Raw genomic sequence first — 23,116 nt, forward strand, 5'->3', positions numbered from 1 at the left:
ACCGGTAGGTGCCATGATTATCCGGATGCAACCGATATTTTGCTCTGTTGGGTGGCGAGTGCCTCGGTGACCAGCTTCCAGGCGAAGAACTGCACTTTCGGAGGAGCCAAACTGTGCCAGTCATAGCCCAGCCTTGTAGGTGGTTGTCAGGCCTAGAGCTCGACGCTCCTACCCGCTGCTCATCCAGACATGCAGCAAATCCTAGCCGATAGGAGCTTCGTACAGAGAATGTGCCATGTTTGTCAGCTTACCAGACAATGAAATCCTGCTCAGCCCACTGGGAAGTTTTTGTCCGGAGGGTCATATGTGCATCGGATGTGACAAAAATATGTGCATCAGAATAGACTAATAGGCAGGAAGTCTTTCATCACCTCTTCTTGGTCGATCTTCAGAATGAGGCTATAGACGTTATTTTAGCATTTGTAGGCATTATCCCAATGAGAAAAAATTCCTTCACCACTACTATAAACTCGCTCGCCTCAAAATACCCAATTACGCTGATAAGATCGGGCCAGAAACCCCTTTGGACCAGGCGTTTTCAAGGGGCCGTTTTGGAACAACGCATCAGCGATCTCCTCGTTCGAGAATTTCTTGCGTAGATCATCATTCATAGCCACAATAAACTTTGGCTGGAGCACCTGTAAAACAGCTGCAGGATTGAGATAATGGTCATTGGTGAAGATCTCCTTGAAGTATGACGTTGTTGTACACTCCATTTCAGAAGGCACCAACTTCCACAGGCCATCAACATTTCTTCCCGGTAGAGCGTCTCATTCATGATGTTTGTGAGACATCTTGCGAGGTCGGCCATTATCTTGATTGTAGTAGTGGCAAGCTCTTTCCGGAGTTTACCCAGCTCCCGCAACACGTTTCGGAATTTATCCAACTCCAGCCCTGAAGAACTCCCATGCACTCGTAAATCTCGCCAAGGTTGTGCTTAGGATTGGCATTAGCCCACGCGGACAAAATATTTTCAGGGAGGTCGCCTGCCCCGGCTCTAGGAGAAAGAACTAGTACTGTTTGCCGCTTCTGTTGTCACTGGTTCCATTCTTCGTGTCCAATTTTACTAGAGGGTGGCGTGCCCAATTCACATCAGCCACAGCACGATCTAGTCTTACTCGATCATCTTGCTGTCCAATGCGCTTATTATCATAAGTACAAGGGGCGCCTGAGAAACTAAGATCTGTCAATCTGCAGACATGCAACACGTCCATGAAAGCTACCATCTGGTTCTCAGCTAGCTGTATAAGGGAAAAATGCTCCTACTGCCACAAAGTTCGTTAAAGTCGCCCACAAGCATCCAAGGCAGATCGGAAACCGGTTTTAAGGACTGAATGGTAGACCACATAAGATGTCTATTTTCCACTCTTAGTTTACCATAAACACAGGCCAGGACGACTCCGAAGGCGAGGTAGTGCATTTGAATTTATGAAAATATGAAAAAAATAGTTTTGAAATGCATGGATAGTGTTACTGAAATTATGAAATAGGGATCTAACTTTTTTGTAAAATTTAGTTGATCTTTTGTGAAATATAATTTAATTAGCAAATTCATCTGTAGTTCATTTGAAATTATGAACCTAGTCAAATGCATATATAGTGTAGTTGATTTCTTTTGAAATGTATGTATATTGCATCTAAACTTATGAAAATAGGAAGAAAATAATTGTGAAATTCATGTGTAATGTATCCAAAAAATTAAATAGAAATGAAATCTAGTATAGAAAAACTACATTATAATTCCATTTTTCTTATTGAAATCGCTTCAGTTTTGTGCAAAAAATATGTTGTGACTTTTTAAATCATTGTGTATTAGAGTCTTCTGATTTTTTTTTCAAGAAAACACAAAAGTCTTGCATCTCGATGCAAAGAAGAATTTATACAGCCCCTAATAAGGGCAGCATCCAATATTACAACATGACACCTCTAATCGCTAGGCATCGCCCCTGCCAGTAGCAACATCGCTAGATCCCTCGTCCACAGGGTCGCCGCTGCCTGACTTCTGCCTTGATCGTGTCAAGGATGCGAGCTAAGATAATGTTGTGATGCTTCCAAATGCACCTTGACACCATCAAGATGGCAAAGTACGTGCCCTTCTGAGTAGAATGAATGGACATGTTTTTTGCCACCATGGGGGAGCACCTCATCTCCCACCATAAGGCCAATGGACTCAAGGACCCACAATTTACTAACTGGTTGACGTGGGAGTGGACGACGTGGATTAGCATTTAGCGGTCTTCTGATTGTGCATCTTTTCTGAAATTGCATTAAAGCATGTGTGTAGACTTCAGCTGAATTTGAAATAGTGTCCAAAAACTCTATGAAATGGGTATGCAATACTTCGTGGAATGCATGGTTATGAAATTTACAGATTGTGAATTAATGTGTGAATCTTTTGTGGACTGCAGTGGCGGGGCGGGGTTCTTCTTTCCGGCCATTGTCGATGCAGAGCAATGGGAGAACGCCGCCATTGTTCTCCCCTGAGAGTGGCCGTGGGATGCCACCACCTGTTGTTTATTCCCGGAAACAGGGGGCTAGCGCCGATGGTGGGCCTTCTGCCATATTGAGAGACGGCGGCGGCAACCACCATGCCAGCAGCACTGACGGTGGCCACGGCCAACCAGTGAGCGAGAGGCTGCTTCAGATCGTTCCTGCTAACACCAGAGCTGGGAAGGGCAAGAACGTGCCACCGGCCGGTGGCACTGCCGTGCCGGCAAACGGCCGCGTACGGAAGACACGCGCGCCCAAGGGGAGCAGCACTCTAGCAGAATCCAGGAAGGTGCCCGGCAAGAAATCTGACGCCGGCGAACCGGCGGGCATGCACCATGGCACCCAAGACAACGACCAGCTGAAGACTGTCTCGGCTCCAAGCAACAGCAGGAATAGGAAGAGCACGGCCTCTGCCTCAGCCGTGTCATCGAGCCGGAGGCCTCGCAGGAATAACAGTAGCACGTCCGGCACGGCGGCGGCCGGAGCCAAGAAGCACACCATCCTGACATGGCTGATCGACTGCGGTGTGCTCAAAGAGAACGAGAAGGTCTCGTACGCGGACAGCACCAGCTTCGCCACGAAGGCCTCTGGCGCGGTGACTAGGGCCGGCATCCAGTGCACCTGCTGCGACGCCACGATGGCGCCCCCGGCCTTCTCGTCTCACGCCGGCTCCGAGGACTCGGCACCGTGGGAGAGGCTCCTGCTAAAGTCCGGCAAGTCGTTGCTGGAGTGCGTGCGGGAGGCATGGGAGGGGGAGCACCTGAGGATCTTACACGCCAAGCAGAAGGCACAGGCTGCGGTGGAGAAGGAACGGGAGAGGAGCACACAGGAGAAGAAGCGTGCTCTGCTGCTCGCCAAGCAGAGCAGGAAGGAACCAGCCCTCGCCCTCGACCTCGACGGGACCAACTATGGCGGGGACGACGACCGGAGCGACGACGCGTGCGGCGTGTGCGCAGACGGCGGACAGCTGCTGTGCTGCGACAACTGCCCGTCCACCTTCCACCCGGAGTGCCTCGCCGTGGAGGTCCCTGAGGACTCCTGGGTCTGCCACTACTGCCGCTGCTTCCTGTGCTCCGCCGACGATGACGGCCATGGCGGCCTCTCCATCTGCCACCAGTGCACCCGCAAGTGTAAGCAACTCTCTCTCGTGTCTCTGAAGAATAAGGATCTCCACTGATGAAAAGTACCTCACTGATGATGCTTCTGCATGCATGCAGATCACCACCACTGCCGCGCGCCCCTGTTGGCCGGGCACGAGATCGGGCCCTACTGCAGCAAAGCCTGCAACAAGGTAAAAGCACCTGATGAAACATACATATTTGCTTTCAGGAACTTTATTTCGTTGAAGTTTAGTATAATCCGTTATTTTACCATAAAACCTGCTGCCATAACACGTCCACGGTAACATTTTTTATTCAGATAGCGGTGAATCTGTCAAACATGGTGGGAGCCATGGTCAGCATCGGCGAGGAAGGCCACTCATGGTCCCTGTTAAAGTTCCAAGAGGGCTCCGTGACGTCAGACCCCGCCGCCCTGCTGGAGTGCAACGCGAAGCTGGCAGTGGCGTTGGGCGTGCTGAATGAGTGCTTCAACCCCGTGAAGGACAGGCTGACCGGCATTGACATGCTTCACCAGGCCGTCTACAGCGTCGAGTAAGTCGGCCGGGGCTCTTCTCTCCTCTCTCTCTCTCTCTCTCTCTCTCTCTCAGTGTGAGGCAGATCAAGGTTCTGAACAAGACTCGATTGACTGTGTTTTGGATGTTGTGGTGCAGATCGGACTTCAAGCGGCTGAGCTATCAACGGTTTTACACCATAGTTCTGGAGAAGGACACGGAGATCATATCTGTAGCCTTGCTCAGGTATCTATATATGGGCGCATCCATCCCTTCGCCGCATTTTCTTTTTCTTTTGGGGGGTTCATATAAAGAAATCATATGGTCTTAGTTTCGTTTTTAATTTCAATTGTATATATACTGATGAACGCGCTTCACATACATGTGTCTTAATTTAATTTGCAGGTTCCATGGGGCCAAGCTGGCGGAGATGCCGTTCGCGTGCACACTGCCGCAGTACCATAGACAAGGGATGATGCGCCTCCTCGTCAATGCCATCGACAAGGTTGCCACAACACACAGGAAACACTACTTGTTTGTATCTATTTTCGGCACATATCATTTGTAAGTTTTGCACTGATGCATGTGCATCTCTTGAGTCAGGTGCTACAATCGGTGCAGGTGGAGAATTTGGTGATCTCGGCGGTGGATGAGGTAGTGGACACATGGAAGAAGCTTGGCTTCGAGGACGTGGAGCCACAGCTGAGAGATGAGGCCAAGAGGCTCAGCATGGTCACCATTGCCGGCACCATCCTACTCCAGAAGCCCACGGCCAAGCAGGACATGTTGCTGATAACCGAGGACGAGCGGGCGTTCCTGGAGATGAGCTGGCTGCGCTGCAGCTTTGTCGACCTCTTGACCGGGACCGCGTTCCCATGGTCGCCATATGCTGACCCCGTGGCCGTTGCCGTGAGGGGGGCGGGCGGCGGCGGTGGCGAGGCGTAGCTACGCCGCGGCCTCATGCAGCGACAACCTCCACCTCCGCGTGAACAAGTGATCATGACTCCATTTTCTGAAGAATTTGTTGTGTTTCTTTATTTGACAATTGAAGTTAGTTTACATACCGTTTGTTTTAAAAAGTCGGAAGAATGGACCGATAACTCTGAAGTTTTGACATTTGGAGTTTATTTACATATCTTAGACATGGTTCGGAAATATTTCAGTTTATGTTTATGTTATCATGAGATCTATAAGTTTTTGGATGACAAGGAATCGTATATTTCTGTTGTTGATTGCTGCTTTTTTTTTTCTAGTGAGACTCTTGGGATGGCACGAACCTTGCATGTAGAGTACTTTTTAAACGGGATGGGCTCCTAGAAAATGAATGACCTCAGCATCCCTTCTGGGCATCATTCTTGTACTACTTCTGTTTTGGTTGGTGTGTGATTTTCTGTTTTGGATCTAGTTCATCAAGAAAGAAATAGTCGTGTCTTTGTTCTATTGTGAGAGCCCAAGAGAAAATCACGGTACATACGGACTGGTTAAACGGAAGAATGAAGCACACGGTTCTTTCTTAATGGCAAATTTATACTAGTGAGGTCATTAGAATTTTGTTTTTGGTGAATGGAGAGTTTCATTGATCAAGTAGGTTCAGTTTGGTTTTGCATCTTCAGGCGTCAATTTGGCTTTCCAATTCCCCTGACCATGCACCTGGGAATGCCGGATCTGAAGCTGGCGTTCACAAGTCCGGCCTCTACTCTGTACTGTTGATGGTCTCCATCCCGTTAGGTCAAAGAAATCTAGGAGGTCTTGCTCCCATGTCTTTGGGTAGGAACTGCTGCTCTGTGTGTGTTGTGGTGGTAAGTTGTTTTGCTGCTTACCAAATGAGTCCAAATGAAATGCAGTTTTACTTGCTGCTTACTGAAGTGAAGAAAATAAAATGCACACTTACTTTGCTGGGTAGCTGCTACTCCCTCCGTTCCAAATTACTCGTCGTGGTTTTAGTTCAAATTTGAACTAAAACCACGACCAGTAATTTGGAACGGAGGGAGTACAAATTAAATAAATGGCGTACATCCATGATTTTCAATATGATAGAGGAACAGTTAGTACATCCACAAAACAGAAAATGGCGATGATGATGCTAGAATAGTTATGAAACATGTTCAAATTAACGGTAGTGCCGAAAATTCATAGGCTCCTTGCGCTGGTTCAAGTCTGTGTTTCAGTACACCAAACTACTGACCGAATGAGAAGGGGGAGAAGTTTTATTACACCAGAGCAGTTCTTGATGAGAAACCAAACTAACATGATCGATTCTATTGAATAATTATTTTAATCCAGGACCCTAGTAGGCACATATTGACATCCTACCTGAAGGTCAGCAATTTTTACCTAATAAACCTCCAAACTGAGATGGTTCACCTGCTTGTGAAATTTGTAGACGTCGTAGCTGATGGCTATGGTGTGCCCTTCATTTTTCAGAATCATCATGATGCTAACGGTTATACTAGCTCGGTATCAGCCCCTTGTGATCTGTTGCCATCATTGACAGGTTCTAACTTCTAGTAACACACAAGAGACTGGAATATTTATCACGAGAAGCTTTATTCTTGTTCACGATCAGCGCTTATTTAAGCGCTGCACGCGCGCACGATCGGGGCTGATAGCCGCCAAACACGCACGCCTGCATACGCTATACGACTGTGCGCAACATCACACATACATATATATGATGCCGACATATACACACATCGTAGTGTGCTCCGTAACGTGTAAGCTTAGTCATCGGCCCTGACGACGAAGTTCTCCTTGCGCTCGTGGAACTCGCCGGTGCGGGTGTTGATGTCCTCCTCCAGCCTGCTCTCGCGCACCTCGAAGTGGCCGGAGCCACGGCCGTGGTGACCGTGGTGACCATGGCGGCGGCCGGCGGTGTCGAACTCCTGCACGAACGTCTCCTTGACGATGTGCTCCTGCACGCCGCCGCAGCCGCGGCGGGCCGGGTAGCCCACCGCCCTCACCTCCTCCGAGCAGTAGTCCACCTCCTGGAAGTGCGCCATGCCGATCTACTGATGTGCTTGGGTTTGTGTATGTTCGTGCGTTGTAGGACCCGAGTTGTGCAATGCTGTGGGATGAGGTGCGCTTTTATAGTGTGGTTCCGTGCATGAGTGGGGCAGGGAATTTCCTCGCGAAAGACACATCTGCACACTGCTTTCTGCTTTCTTCCTTCACTTTTTTCTAGCATCCTCTAAGAATTTTTGGCCAGGAGGATCGATACCTTGGCGGCTTTGGTGCCCTTTTTACGTTTCAGTAATTCAGTTGGACATTGGGAAAAAGAACTAATTAAACGGCTCACACTGATCTGCATTTTTTTGGAGTCTACTCACACTGATCTGCTGTTTGCTCGCAAAGAGAGCTATTTTAGCAGTAGCTCCGTTGCCTCTCTGATCTTGGTCATGTTGCTTCTGATCGATCTAGTAACTTTATGGATATAAATCAGATCCCATTTAAACCCACTTATATTGTCTAACAATTTAATAATTGTTTTTAAAATAAACCATCGAGCTAGCTAAAGCTAACCAAAACGGACTAGCAGGGGCCATATTTATTTGCCGTTTACATCTCTGTAGCTTGCAGAGGCAAGCATCGGTCTATCATGATCGACTGAACATTTCCCACCTCTTAGTTAGTTTAGCGTTAGTTTCTCCAACTCGTAAGAGAATTTGTTAGTCCAAATTCAGTTTTTTCGTACAAGAACGGAAAACAACCTGGTGATTAGCAACGTGAGCAGCCAACAGACACGTCTCGATGCTCATGTCTTCTAGGTCACCTTCAAGAGTGGTTGCCAGTCATGTAAGAATAAACTTATCTCTTGCAAGTGGGAATATATACTTGCGTCTCGCCTTGCACTACGTTAGGAAGGACAGAAAGATGCGCTCCGTCGAATGAAGGATCTGGTACAGAATAGTCACCAAGTTAACTCACATGCATGGTCATGATAAACCATGATACCACTTGAATTGCTAAGGGCATCTCCAACTGCGTCCCCAAATCGGACGCGTCTTTGGACACCGATACGAAAGCCGGCCTTCCAACACTATTCATCAAACGTCCGTCCTTCTTTTCTCTTTTTTAAAATCCGCAGCGCTCAAAATAACTATAGATAAGCCAAAAATCCATCTCTGCTTCCGAGCTCATCTGCATAATTTTTTGAGTAGTGAAAATATTCAAATGCAACACTAGTTTAAATATAATATTATTACCTCTTTTCCCAAATATAAAACGTTTTTGCAATTTAAATTGAACTACAAAAACGTCTTATATTTAGAAACAGAGGGAATACAATCCAAACATTAAATAAGAAATAGTCAACCTTGAATTCAATTATGTTTTAGTTGTCCCCTTTAACCACACGCAATTGCTTAATCGGATCATTCTTAAGCTACTCATGAGTTTCATGATGCCGAATATGCCGATGCATTTGAACAAGCTCCTCAAACATGACCGGATTCTGAGCTGGTAGTTGGATAGGATCACATTTTCTCAAATTCCATATCTCCACAAACTCCTTCACCCTCATTCTCCACAATCATGTTGTGCGTGATCATACAAGTTATCATCACCTCCCACAAGGTCTCTGGGTCTCATATTTTTGCACGTCCTCAAACAACTGCAGAACAAGCTTGGAGAACTCCAAATGCCCTCTACATATCCTTACTACCTCCTTCTTGCCTTTGGGCAAAGGGAGCTCTTCTCTGACCAACAGGCTCACAGATAGATACCATCAACTAGATAGTAGCACATGTTGCAATCATGACCATTGATGGCCTAGTTGCATGGAGGAGCTTATCCTTAATTTAGTCAACCTAGCAAACAATGGAGACGGATGCAGCATGTTGATGCCATTGTGAGACTCGGGATTGCCAAAGAAAATGTGTCAAATCCAGGGTCTTGCGATGCAACTGATTCAAGAATGATGGTGGGCTTATTAACAAGGCCCTGATATCGCTCTTGTAGAGCATATGGGCAGTCCTTCCCTCTCTGGTACATGCAATCAAGCGATTCGAGCATACCTGACCACCTTCTTGCTTCCAGGGTGCTATGAGTCTTTCGATGTCTACTAATTGTGTTGGAAATATGCCCTAGAGGCAATAATAAAAGCATTATTATTATATTTCCTTGTTCATGATAATTGTCTTTATTCATGCTATAATTGTGTTATCCGGAAATCGTAATACATGTGTGAATAACAGACACCAACATGTCCCTAGTGAGCCTCTAGTTGACTAGCTCGTTGATCAACAGATAGTCATGGTTTCCTGACTATGGACACTGGATGTCATTGATAACGAGATCACATCATTAGGAGAATGATGTGATGGACAAGACCCAATCCTAAACATAGCACAAGATCGTATAGTTCGTTTGCTAGAGTTTTCCAATGTCAAAGTATCTTTTCCTTAGACCATGAGATCGTGTAACTCCCGGATACCGTAGGAGTGCTTTGGGTATGCCAAACGTCACAACGTAACTGGGTGACTATAAAGGTAGACTACGGGTATCTCCGAAAGTGTCTGTTGGGTGACATGGATCAAGACTGGGATTTGTCACTCCGTATGACGGAGAGGTATCACTGGGCCCACTCGGTAATGCATCATCATAATGAGCTCAGAGTGACCAAGTGTCTGGTCACGGGATCATGCATTACGGTACGAGTAAAGTGACTTGCCGGTAACGAGATTGAACGAGGTATTGGGATACCGACGATCGAATCTCGGGCAAGTAACATATCGATAGACAAAGGGAATAGCGTACGGGATTGATTGAATCCTCGACATAGTGGTTCATCCGATGAGATCATCGTGGAGCATGTGGGAGCCAACATGGGTATCCAGATCCCGCTGTTGGTTATTGACCAGAGAGTCGTCTCGGTCATGTCTGCTTGTCTCCCGAACCCGTAGGGTCTACACACTTAAGGTTCAGTGACGCTAGGGTTATGAAGATATGTATATGCAGAAACCTGAATGTTGTTCGGAGTCCCGGATGAGATCCCGGACGTCACGAGGAGTTCCGGAATGGTCCGGAGGTAAAGAATTATATATAGGAAATGCTATTTCGGGCATCGGGACAAGTTTCGGGGTTATCGGTATTGTACCGGGACCACCGGAAGGGTCCCGGGGGTCCACCGGGTGGGGCCACCTGTCCCGGGGGGCCACATGGGCTGTAGGGGGTGCGCCTTGGCCTAGATGGGCCAAGGGCACCAGCCCCTATAGGCCCATGCGCCTAGGGTTTCCACCAAGGAGAAGTCCTAGTGGTGGAAGGCACCCCTAGGTGCCTTGGGGGGGGGGGGAGGGAAACCTCCCCTTGGCCGCCGCCCCCCCTAGTAGATCTCATCTACTAGGGCCGGCGCCCCCCTGGCACCCCTATATATAGTGGGGGGGAGAGGAGGGATTTCAGACCAGCCCCTGGCGCCTCCATCTCCCCCCCCCGTTACGTCTCTCCCTCGTAGTCTCGGCGAAGCCCTGCTGCTGTGACGCCCTGCATCCACCACCACGCTGTCGTGCTGCTGGATCTTCATCAACCTCTCCTCCCCCCTTGCTGGATCAAGAAGGAGGAGACGTCTCCCGTCCCGTACGTGTGTTGAACGCGGAGGTGGCGTCCGTTCGGCGCTGGTCATCGGTGATTTGGATCACGTCGAGTACGACTACATCATCATCGTTCTTTTGAACGCTTCCGTGCGCGATCTACAAAGGTATGTAGATGCATCTAATCACTCGTTGCTAGATGAACTCCTAGATGATCTTGGTGAAACGAGTAGGAAAATTTTTGTTTTCTGCAACGTTCCCCAACAAATTGTTGGTTCTATCAAGTACTGTCGTCCAAACACCTTGACCACCGCAATAGAAAACCTAACCATGCCAACTCTATATGTGCTTTCGGACATCCAGAGAGGTACTCGTCCCACAAATCTGCTATTGTGCCATAGCAAACATCCTCAATGCAACCAGACACTTTTGGTAACCAGATAATTCAATTCTTCCAACGACATCCTTATTCAAGATGTAGTAGCCATCATAGGCCTATACACAATTGTAGAGGCGATCGAAAACTTTTTTCCACTCCGAAGGTGGGCTTCCTCTTAAGTAGGAAGGTGTTGGCCCCATAAGTGCAAAGGTTTGTAGCAAGTAAAAATTATTCCTCAAAGTGGATGACCTTAAGGTTTATCGAACTAGTAAGAGTTTGCTAATTTACCAATGATAAGTACATGCACACATAAATACAAAACTTCCTTGGCCCCCCAACAAAACTAGTGAGATTTTTTGTCTTACTAGTCTTGCTAGTTAAAATGATTAAATGCAAGTGTGTATGGAAGATTGATTGCACAAGAATTTTAAAAGAGCTTTGACCGAGATTGGAAGAAATAGGAAGAGGAATGGAGCAGGATCCATTGGTTCATTAGTGGTTTCTCTACAAAAGACAGTGCGGTGTGGTGAACAAGTTACAGTTGTGCATCGATTAAATTGCAATTTTTCACTGAGATTATACATTGGCAAAACTACATATGAGCATCACGTCCAAACATCTATAGACCGTTATCCAACTGCATCTTAAAGTATTAAGTAACAAAACAGAGCATGGCATTAAGTAGATGATATATTGTCGGGTCATTTCTTGATTTCATCCGGTCATTAATAAGTTGATTATTTTTAGATAATAATATATAGAAAGAATGCTCGTAAGGAGTCCTGTTGAAACCAATAAATATAGACATGCTTGCCATCCACACCAGAATAGATAGAGTTTTTCGAAAAACCTGCTAGTGGAGGAAGGCCTCCTAGGGATAAGAGACATAGGCTAAAGAAAGAGCCAAAAAAGATGTTTCGTGTATAATCCTGCATAATCTCAAATGCTATCAGCTCCGGTAGTAGACCAAATAATACAATGCAAGCAAAAGTTCCTAGATTCATAGAGATATAGAGCACCATATAAGTTATCATGCATTCAAAGGACAACTACCTAATCATCTTTTTATCCGTGGCGACAACAACACAATGCAAGCCTTTTCCACTTTATGTCCTTGTGGTAGATTACTTGCAAGATTCTACTCAACTATCATACACAACTCCCTCTTGGACATTACTCATCAAGCTTGGCCAAAGAAAAACAAATAGATCAAAGAACACATATGAATAAGAATTATGCAGCAAACAAAGCAAGTTGATTTCAAAAGAATGTATGGATATATATGATTATAAAGTGATGATTCATCATATCGCAACAAAAACACCAACATATTACACCATATGGATCACAATCATGTAGGGTTGCTCATGTGATCTTTGTATTGAGAAGCAAGAAAGAGAAACCATCTACATACTTCTATGGATCCATAATCCAAAGAAAAACAACTCATAGGCGATCACGATGACCTTCAAGTTGATGAAGATGGTCACCGTGATGATTTCCCCCTCCAAAGTACCGGAAAAGGCCTCAAGATTAGATCGCCAAAGGAATCGAGAGGTGTCACGACAGAAACAGAAAAACAGCTCAACGGTTCGGGTTTTTGGAGCAAACGAAAAATATAGGCGCTGAGAGGTGGTGGAACGGAGTCCCATGGGCCCACATGGTGTCGGTGTCAAAACCGACCGATCTCGGGTAGGGGGTCCCGAAATGTGCGTCTGAGGAACAAAGGTAACATGAGACAAATGGGACACGATGTTTACCCAGGTTTGGGCCCTCTTAATGGAGGTAATACCCTACTTACTACTTGATTGATCTTGATGAGTATAGGGGTTACAAGAGTTGATCTACCTCGAGATCGTAATGGCTAAACCCTAGATGTCTAGCCTGTATGAATTCTGATAGCCTCTATGGACTAAACCCTCCGGTTTATATAGACACCGGAGGGGCCTAGGGTTGTACATGGTCGGTTTACAGAGAAAGGAAAGCACGCATCTGGACGCCAATCGTGTCGTCCACGCAAAGGAGAGTCCTATCCGGACACGAGGGAAGGCCTTCTACCTTGTATCTTCGCGGCCCATCAGTCCAGCCCATGTCACATAGCCCGGACACCCAAGGACCCCATAATCCAGGACTCCCTCAGTAGCCCCTGAACCAGTCTTTCGATGACGATGTGTTCAGCACGCAGATTGTCTTTAGCATTGCAAGGCGGGTTCCTCATCCGAATACTTCAAAGTGGTCTTATGAATAAGAGATCTATATCCGGCTCTACATAACATCCACAACCCTCAACCACGAAGGCGATATACTTAATCAAAATAAGGCTTGTCAACTAACAACTTCTTTGGTGAAACATTACATCTCGCCTATTTATCATTTCGAACCGTTTTTAGCCTCCCGCTTCGCGTTTCGAGGCGCGGCATCTATTGACACGTCTTGTCAAAGCAGCAGATCATGTCCTCTTATTGCAGGATTCTCATCAATACGGGTTTGGGTAATCCAACCGTGCCATTCGCATGACCCCTTGGGAATAGGCGAGTTTTAAGGCTTGTGGGGGCGCTTGATATTCACTGCCTATATAAGCGGATAAAGACCCATCTTTTTACCCCACGCCTTCTTCCTTCCTCTGCCTTCCCATCCTTTGAGCCCTAGTGCCAAAGCATCAATCTTTCCCACCACACCGAGCCTCTCTAGCCATGTCCGGCTCCGGATCTCAGGGCAAGTGGATGACCTCCTCCGTTACGGAGAAGGACGTCAAGAAGCTCCGGGAAGCGGGGTACCTTGCTGCGGGCGTCGCGCACAGGCTCCCTGCCAAAAAGCAGGTCATCCCCACTCCACAGCCCGGCGAGAGAGTGGTGTTTATCCCCCACTTCCTCCGTGGACTAGGGTTTCCTGTCAACCCTTTTGTCTGTGGCCTCATGTTCTATTACGGGCTAGATTTCCATGATCTAGCCCCAAATTCCTTCCTCCACATCTCGGCGTTTATCATCGTGAGCGAGGTGCTCCTCCGCATCTCCCCCACTTCGGCATATGGCTTAAGGTCTTCAACGTGAAGCCGAAGGTGGTCGACGAGCAACACGCGGACTGCGGCGGCGTCATGGTGAGCAAGCTCCCCAACGTCACCTGGCCCAAAGGGGCCTTCGTGGAGACTATCAAGATATGGCAGCAGGAGTGGTTCTACATCACCGAACCCCGCGGCGCCACATGGGAAGCCACTCCTGAGTTTAGATCTGGACCCCCAATGCGGCTCGCGTCGTGGATTAATAAGGGTCTAGACTGGGCGCCGTCCGATGAAGTGATGGTGCTGCAAAAGCGCATCAAAAATATGATAGAGAAGAACACCAGTCTCACCGATGTGATTCAGGTGATGCTTTTCCACCGGATCCTCCCCTGCCAGCGCCGGCCTCTCCACATGTGTGAGTTCAATCCAGAAGGGCCGCGAACCCTACATCGATTCTTCGGCAGAACGCATGAAGAGATCTGGAAGCTGCTCTTCAAGGCCCAGAAGACGTGGCCGGAGACGACCGACGACATCGGCCTCGACTGCGCGCATCCGGCCACCCCGGTAAGTATTTAGTTTCCGAACATTACTTCAGCTCATAAATCAAAAGGTATACTGAGCCTTCCATTCTTCAATCAGGGCTAGACAAAGAAGGCTGAGCGAATCAAGTGTCCGGCTCCACTACCCGAAGACCCAACCATTCCTCTGCTAACAAGGATGCTGGTCCCGGCGCCATATCAGGCACCGGAGAATAAGGCCAAGAAGAAGAGCAAGGAGGCCAAGGGTGGCCTCCGCCGTAAAGGTACTTCGGACATAGTGTTCGGAGAGACCGAGGCTCCCTCCTCTCGCAAGGAAGATGAATATGAAGAGGAGGAGGAGGCAAAAAGTGATTCTCCCCTTAAGGGGAGGATGAAGAAAAAGGGCGGCCTCCGTTGACCTGGAGGCAGGGGTGTCCAAGAGAGGGAAAATATCTCTCTCGGACGGCTCAGATTCGGATGTCGAAGTCATCCCCGAGCGGCACCCCAGGGTGAAGCCCCAGACCGCATCATAAGTATCCGAGATGCCTTACATATATCCGGTCTTTTATGATTGTAGGATAACATGTTCTATTATGTGTGTTTTAGTCCGGCCCGTGAACTCCCCCAATTATCATCATCTTCGGGAATTCTCTGGCGCCGGAGATGGTGGAGAGAGAGAGATGCCTCCACGAGCCTCCCCGCCACCCGCCGCGGACGACATCGAGGTGTTATCCCAAAGGACCTCTCCGGTCCATGGAGAGGTGTGGGAGGCCACCAAGACGGCGCCAGAGGGTAATGCCTCGGCTGCCGAGAACATGGGGGGGAGGGGGGGTACAATCGAGACTGACGACGGGGGCCCTGACCAGTCCAGCCCCCAGCCGAACACCATTCCGGAGACCCATGTGGCTCCAGAATCGAGTGAGCAACCTGTTGGAAATATGCCCTAGAGGCAATAATAAATGGCTATTATTATATTTCCGTGTTCATGATAATTGTTTATTGTTCGTGCTATAATTGTATTAACCGGAAACCGTAATACATGTGTGAATACATAGATCATAATAGGTCCCTAGTAAGCCTCTAGTTGACTAGCTCGATGATCAATAGATGGTCATGGTTTCCTGACCATGGACATTGGATGTCATTGATAACGGGATCACATCATTAGGAGAATGATGTGATGGACAAGACCCAATCCTAAGCGTAGCACAAGATCGTGTAGTTCGTTTGCTAAAGCTTTTCTAATGTCAAGTATTGATGACCCACAAGTATAGGGGATCTATCGTAGTCCTTTCGATAAGTAAGAGTGTCGAACCCAACGAGGAGCAGAAGGAAATGATAAGCGGTTTCCAGCAAGGTATTCTCTGCAAGTACTGAAATAAGTGGTAATAAATAGTTTTGTGATAGGATAATTTGTAACAAGCAACAAGTAACAAAAGTAAATAAAGTGCAACAAGGTGGCCCAATCCTTTTTGTAGCAAAGGACAAGCCTGGACAAACTCTTATATAGAGAAAAGCGCTCCCGAGGACACATGGGAATATCGTCAAGCTAGTTTTCAACACGCTCAAATGATTCACGTTCGGTACTTTGATAATTTGGTATGTGGGTGGACCGGTGCTTGGGTACTGTCCTTACTTGGACAAGCATCCCACTTATGATTAACCTCTATTGCAAGCATCCGCAACTACAACAAAAGTATTAAGGTAAACCTAACCATAGCATGAAACATATGGATCCAAATCAGCCCCTTACGAAGCAACGCATAAACTAGGGTTTAAGCTTATGTCACTCTAGCAACCCATCATCTACTGATTACTCCCCAATGCCTTCCTCTAGGCCCAAATAATGGTGAAGTGTCATGTAGTCGACGTTCACATGACACCACTAGAGGGATGACAACTTACATCTCATCAAAATATCGAACGAAGACCAAATTCACATGAGTACTAATAGCAAGACTTCTCCCACGTCCTCAGGAACAAACGTAACTACTCACAAAGCATATTCATGCTCATAATCAGAGGGGTATTAATATGCATATAGGATCTGAACATATGATCTTCCACCAAATAAGCCAACTAGCATCAACTACAAGGAGTAATTAAAACTACTAGCAACCCACAGGTACCAATCCCGGACTTGGAGACAAGAGTTGGATACAAGAGATGAACTAGGGTTTTGAGAGGAGATGGTGCTGGTGAAGACGTTGATGGAGATTGCCCTCTCCCGATGAGAGGAGCGTTGGTGATGACGATGGCGATGATTTCCCCTCCCAGAGGGAAGTTTCCCCGGCAGAACAGCTCTGCCGGAGCCCTAGATTGGATCCTCGCCAAGGTTCTGCCTTGTGGCGGCGGAGTTTCATCCGAGAAGATGGCTTCCTATTTTTTCCCATCTAAAGACTTCATATAGCAGAAGATGGCCACCGGAGGGCCACCAAGGGGCCCACGAGGTAGGGGGCGCGCCCAGGGGGGTAGGGCCCGCCCCCCACCCTCGTGGGCAGGGTGTGGCCCCCCTGGTGAACTTCTTCCACTGAGTATTTTTTATATATTCTGAAAACGTCTTCCATGAAGTTTCAGGACTTTTGGAGCTGTGCAGAATAGGTCTCTAATATTTGCTCCTTTTCCAGCCCAAAATCCCAACTGCCAACATTCTCCCTCTTTATGTAAACCTTGTAAAATAAGAGAGAAAAGGCATAAGTATTGTGACATAATGTGTAATAACAGCCCATAATGCAATAAATATCGATATAAAAGCATGATGCAAAATGGATGTATCAACTCCCCCAAGCTTAGACCTCGCTTGTCCTCAACCGAAAGCCGAAATCGAAAAATATGTCCACATGTTTAGAGATAGAGGTGTTGATAAAAATGAAATACGGACATGAGGGCATCATGATCATTCTTAGAACAACAATCTTATATAATTCTTGTCATATGATCTCTTATGCTAGAGTAATAATTCAATCACAATTTCAAGTATGAATCGTAAACTTCATTGAGAACTAAAAACTATAATCTCGATCATTGGAGCAATTGCAATTTATCATAACATAGGAAAGAGTCAATATATAAGAGCTTTTCAGCAAGTCCACATACTCAACTATCATATAGTCTTTCACAATTGCTAACACTCACGCAATACTTATGGGTATGGAGTTTTAATCGGACACAGAGAAAGATAGGGGCTTATAGTTTTGCCTCCCAATGTTTACCTCAAGGGTAATGTCAACAATAATAGTTCATGAAAACTCACACCCAATTAGCCATATATATCAGGATCTTTACAACATACTATGCTTGCCAAAGGATAAAATGTAAAAAGGGAAAGGTGAAGATCACCATGACTCTTATGCAGGGTAGGAGATAAAAGTAAAAGATAGGCCCTTCGCAGAGGGAAGCAGAGGTTGTCATGCGCTTTTATAGTTGGATGCACAAAATCTTAATGCGAAATAACGTTACTTTATATTGCCACTTGTGATACAGACCTTTATTATGCAGTCTGTCGCTTTTATTTCTTCCATATCACACGATCGTATAAAGCTTATTTCTCCCACACTAATAAATCATACATATTTAGAGAGAAATTTGTATTGCTTGCACCGATGACAACTTACTTGGAGGATCTTACTCAATCCATAGGTAGGTATAGTGGACTCTCATGGCAAAACTGGTTTAAGGGTATTTGGAAGCACAAGTAGTATCTCTACTTGGTGTGATAAATTTGGCTAGCATGAGGGGGAAAGGCAAGCTCAACCATGTTGGATGATCCATGATAATATAATTTATCTTAGATGTAAGAAAGCATAACCCATTACGTTGTCTTCCTTGTCCAACGTCAACTCTTTAGCATGTCATATTTTAATGAGTGCTCACAATCATAAAAGATGTTCAAGATAGTATATATATATGTGAAGACCTCTCTTTCTTTATTACTTCCTATTAATTGCAACGATGACCAAAACTATGCTTGTCAACTCTCAACAACTTTTATTCATCATACTTTTTCTAGGTGAGCTCATTACTTTCCATAAAGATCCATATGATCTCTTTTGTTTCTTTTTGTTTCTTTCTCTTTTCTTTTATTCCCTTAGGATCATGGCAAAATAATCAAGCCCTTGACTCAACACTAATCTTTATTATATAGCTCACGGACTCGATTACATAGAAGGATCATAAAGCAAAACTCACAACTAGATCATACTAAGAACTTTTATTCTACTAGATCAAGATATTACCAAAAGGACCGAACTAAGAAAAATGGTAAAGATAAAAGTGATGGTGATACGATACCGGGGTACTCCCCCAAGCTTGGCAGTTGCCAAGGGGAGTGCCCATACCCATGTGATTATGTCTCCTTTGTTGGTGAAGAAGGTGGAGTTGTTGATGATGTAGGTTTCTTCCTTAATTTGCGCTTGAGGACAGAATTTTGGTCCCTTAGGTCCTCGATCTCTTGCTCCAGGCTCACTATCTTTTTGCATAGTTCCTTTTTGTTTTCCTGCAAGAGGCGAAAAGGGATAAACTCGATCTTAGGTTTCTTTACTCTATCCGGGAGGCTTGACTTTTTGAACATGCATGTCCCCAGGTTGAGGTAGTGGGACTTCATCTTCATCTGAGCTCGTCTCCTCCTTTCCCTTAGGTTCATAGTCCTCTTCTTCTTCCGTAGTCCAATCACAATGCTCCACATCCCCATAGACCTTAGGACCTGCAAGGTAATCAGCCACATAGCTTTCTCCTTCCGAATCCTGGGATGACATGTTGCCCTAATCTGCAGCAGGACAGCTCGAAACAAAGACGAGAGATATTTGCGTGATACATGAGTCAAAACTTTCGGGAGATTATATAATGATTTTTTACCGATCAAAATACGTGTCGTGTAAGAAAACGGAGTCCGGAAAGCGCACGAGGTGCCCACGAGGTAGGGGGGCGCGCCCAGGGGGTAGGGCGCGCCCTCCACCCTCGTGGAGGCCTCGTGTCCTTCCCGGACTGCTACTTATTTTTCTATTTTTCTAAATATTCCAAAACGGAGAAATATTGTCTTAAAACTGTTTTGGAGTCAGTTTACTTACCGTACCACATACCTATTCCTTTTCGGAGTCTGAAACGTTCTGGAAAGTGTCTCTTATGTATTTCTCCGGGGTTACGGTTTCAATAACATTGGTTTCAACATTTATGGGATTACCTGAGATATAATTTTTGATTCTTTGACCGTTCACCACCTTCGGATTTGTGCCTTCGAAGTTGTTGATTTTTATGGCACCGTATGACGCCCGGATAATTAAGCTACAGTAAGCACACACTAATGGTGCCATGCCATCGCAATTAATTTTCTAAAAATCACTTTGATCCAAACCCAATTAATTCAAATTTAAAGTACAAGTCAAATATTTACATCCTCAAACATGCAAACAAAATAGTTCATAATACTACTAATATTCAATAGGTATTTGTCATGAAGAAACCCACATCAAATGAATTCTTAAGTTGACCCTAGAGATATTTTAGGTGGTCCAACAACATTTAAAATTGTAATTTAAAATAAACAATAATTTAAACATTTACAAGTAAAATAAAATTTTGTGTGTGGCCTCAAAATGTTTCCTTGAATCTAAGTGCCAACTTTCATCAGTAACAAAAATCATTTGCCCACTCAATTAAGAGATAACGAGCTATATTATTTAGTAGATAGGGAAAGATTAAAACTATTATGCGCTATGCACTTTAAGCCCAGTGATAGAGTGCAACCCAGCCCGCCTAGACTACCTCCTCCCTCGCTACAGAGCAGGAGCATGGCATGGCAGACATCCACCCCGCCGAGGCCACCGTGTCAGCCATCCCATGGGCCCCCGGGGTGGATAAGTGCCTCCCTCGACGCCTCTCTCCCACTGTGAACCCTAGCTCGATCCCCTTCGCTCCCTCACCCTCTACCTCCCCTCCTCAGATCCCCCTTCCCGAGCTCCGCCATGGACGCGTCGCTGGCGTAGCCATCGCCGCTGCCCTCCCCGCTGCCGAAGACCGCGCCAGGGGCACCGCCTTCGTCGCCTACTTCGACTACGTGGGTGAGCTCGGGCCGAAAGCCACCCGTGTGCCCGCTGCCTCCCCGTCCTCAACCTCCGTCCGCCCCGGATCATCGCCGCGTTCTTCGACTCCGGCCACCTCTGCTACTCCTAAGCCACTCGACGGGCCTCCTTGTGCCTGCTCGGTGAGCACCTCCTCTCCCCTCCCGTTCTTGTGTCGTAGGCCGCCGTCCCCGAGTTCGTCCGAGCCCCCCGCGTACGCATACGCGTACGTGTGGGTGTGTTGTGCTGCTCCTGTGCCGCTGCTCCGTCGTGGTTGCCCGCCTACGCGTCGCGAGCGCCGCGACCCGCATCGTCCCTAGCCCTCTCCTCTGCCTCGCCTCGCTGCACTCGCTTACTCACCCACACGCGCTCGCGCTCACTGGTGCCCTGCCCGCGTCCGCCCGCTTGCTCTGCTGCTGCACTCGCCCCAGCGCGCCCCCTGCTCCTCCTCCCCTCCCACGCGCGGCGCGGCTGCTTCTGCATCTGCTGCTGCGGCCGCCCCGTTCGCGAGCTCCACCGGTCGCGGCCTCGCCTTGTGCGTGCATCACGTGCTCGCGCGCGTCTCCTGCAGCCACCTGCGCCCATCGCTGCTGCCGCTTGCGCCTGCCTACGTGTGGCTTCGCCCGTGCCCTCGCGTGCCCCGCGCTGCTCTGCTTGTGGCTGCTGTTGCGCCTCGCTTGGCTGCTGCGCCCGAGCCACACCGTTGCTTACCGTACTGGTGATGCTAGTTACTGTAGCGGCTACTAGCTAGCTTTCTGATTATACATTGACTAACCCTCTAGACATCCTCTATACAACGTCTAAACAGCTGTTAAGTTGGGTGAAATTAATATGAGTAGAAATTATACTTGACAAACTTCATTTTATCCCACTGGACCAAATCCTTTCGATGCATGGTTTAAATCCTACAAAAATCACAAAATGCTAAGTTCTGTTAAGTGAAAAAAAACCGAAAACAGCTTTATTTTCATAGCTACTTTAGAGTTGTTGATGATCAAGCAAATGAACTCTAATTTGGACGAAAGTGCTACTATCTTGTATATGACAGAAAAACGCTCAAAATTGATATAAGGCATATAATCATAGGAGGTACAGATCCATAGTTGTAGCCTTTTGAAAACAGCTAAAAGACGTTTAAAACTGGCAAATTCTCAGACTTAGCAAAATTTCAGGAATTTTCAGAATATTGCTAAAACTCCGGAAAATCATAGAAATTAATCCGTAACTTGGATGAAAAAGTTTTCTACATGAAAGTTGCTCAGAATGATGAGACAAATCCAAACACGCGGCCTATTCATCTGTCATATGCCCCTATCATAGTGAACATGGAACTTTCCCCCTCCGTTTCAACTGTACGAAAATGCCTAACTTCGGGAAAACATTCCCGGATGTTATTCCCCTTCGTCGGTATCGGGTAGCCCTGCGTTAGAACACCCCTAGCGCTGCTTGTTGCCTTATCATGTTTAGTATTGCACTTGTTTGCTCTCTGTTTATTGTTTCTTCCCCCTCTTCTCTCCAGTAGACCCCGAGACCGCTGCCGATGCCGCTGTGATCGACTATGTCGACGACGACCCTTCATCCCTTTCAACGGAGCTTCCAGGCAAGCCCCCCCTTGATCACCAGATATCGCCTACTCTTCTCTCTACTGCTTGCATTAGAGCAGTGTAGCATGTTACTGCTTTCCGTTAATCCTATTCTGATGCATAGCATGCCATTGTTGCTACAACTGTTGATACCTTACCTGCAATCCTAAATGCTTAGTATAGGATGCTAGATTATCATGAGTGGCCCTACATTCTTGTCAGACTGCCATGCTATACTATCGGGCTGTGATCACGTCGGGTGTTGATCACAGGTATATACTATACATACATACTATACATGTTGTGACTAAAGTCGGGTCGGCTCGTTGAGTACCCGCAAGTGATTCCGATGTTGGGGGCTGAAGGGGCAGGTGGTTCCACCCAGGTAGTGGTGGGCCTAGGTTCCCGATGGCCCCCGACTGTTACTTTGAGGCGGAGCGACAGGGCAGGCGGAGACCACCTAGGAGAGAGGTGGGCCTGGCCCTGGTCGGTGTTCGCGGTTACTTTAAAATAACACGCTTAACAAGATCTGGGGTATTTGATCTGAGTCTGGCTACTGGCCTATACGCACTAACCAACTACGTGGGAACAGTTATGGGCACTCGACGTCGTGGTATCAGCCGAAGCCTTCGTGACGTCAGCGACTGAGCGGCGCGCGCTGGGTTGGACTGGAACGCCTGCTCTTGTATAAGGGAGGCTAGGTCTGCTCACCGGCCGCGTACGCAACGTGCAGGTGTGCAATGGGCGATAGGCCCAGACCCATGCGCCATAGGATTTAGACCGGCGTGCTGACCTCTCTGTTGTGCCTAGGTAGGGCTGCGACGTGTTGATCTTCCGAGGCCGGGCATGAACCAGAAAAGTGTGTCCGAACAAAGGGGATCGAGCGTGTTGGGAAATGTGGTGCACCCATGCAGGGAAGTTAAACTATTCGAATAGCCATGATCTTCGGTAATAGG

At 47.0% G+C, this 23,116-nt stretch overlaps 2 protein-coding genes across 2 annotated transcripts; one reads left to right on the forward strand and one right to left on the reverse strand.

Moving 5' to 3' along the window:
- Positions 1-2,415: 2,415 nt before the first annotated feature.
- On the forward strand, positions 2,416-5,190 carry LOC123058992 (increased DNA methylation 1). The gene is made up of 6 exons (XM_044481657.1): positions 2,416-3,620; positions 3,708-3,781; positions 3,910-4,142; positions 4,262-4,348; positions 4,508-4,607; positions 4,706-5,190. The coding sequence occupies exons 1-6, from the start codon at positions 2,444-2,446 to the stop codon at positions 5,045-5,047; spliced, it is 2,013 nt and encodes a 670-aa protein (XP_044337592.1). The 5' UTR covers positions 2,416-2,443; the 3' UTR covers positions 5,048-5,190.
- Positions 5,191-6,625: 1,435 nt separating this feature from the next.
- LOC123063008 (uncharacterized) lies at positions 6,626-7,157 on the reverse strand. Its single transcript, XM_044486713.1, has one exon. The coding sequence runs from the start codon at positions 7,099-7,101 to the stop codon at positions 6,823-6,825; it is 279 nt and encodes a 92-aa protein (XP_044342648.1). The 5' UTR covers positions 7,102-7,157; the 3' UTR covers positions 6,626-6,822.
- Positions 7,158-23,116: the final 15,959 nt, after the last annotated feature.

Source organism: Triticum aestivum, chromosome 3A, assembly GCF_018294505.1.
Source record: "Triticum aestivum cultivar Chinese Spring chromosome 3A, IWGSC CS RefSeq v2.1, whole genome shotgun sequence".
Lineage (NCBI taxonomy): Eukaryota > Viridiplantae > Streptophyta > Magnoliopsida > Poales > Poaceae > Triticum > Triticum aestivum.

Excerpts from the sequence above, each read along its gene's own strand:
- LOC123063008 (XM_044486713.1), bottom strand. The coding sequence starts at position 7,101 with ATGGCGCACTTCCAGGAGGTGGACTACTGCTCGGAGGAGGTGAGGGCG.
- LOC123058992 (XM_044481657.1), top strand. The coding sequence starts at position 2,444 with ATGCAGAGCAATGGGAGAACGCCGCCATTGTTCTCCCCTGAGAGTGGC. Across the intron at positions 3,782-3,909 it reads GCAGCAAAGCCTGCAACAAG|ATAGCGGTGAATCTGTCAAA; the intron begins GTAAAAGCACCT and ends TTTTTTATTCAG. Across the intron at positions 4,143-4,261 it reads CAGGCCGTCTACAGCGTCGA|ATCGGACTTCAAGCGGCTGA; the intron begins GTAAGTCGGCCG and ends GTTGTGGTGCAG.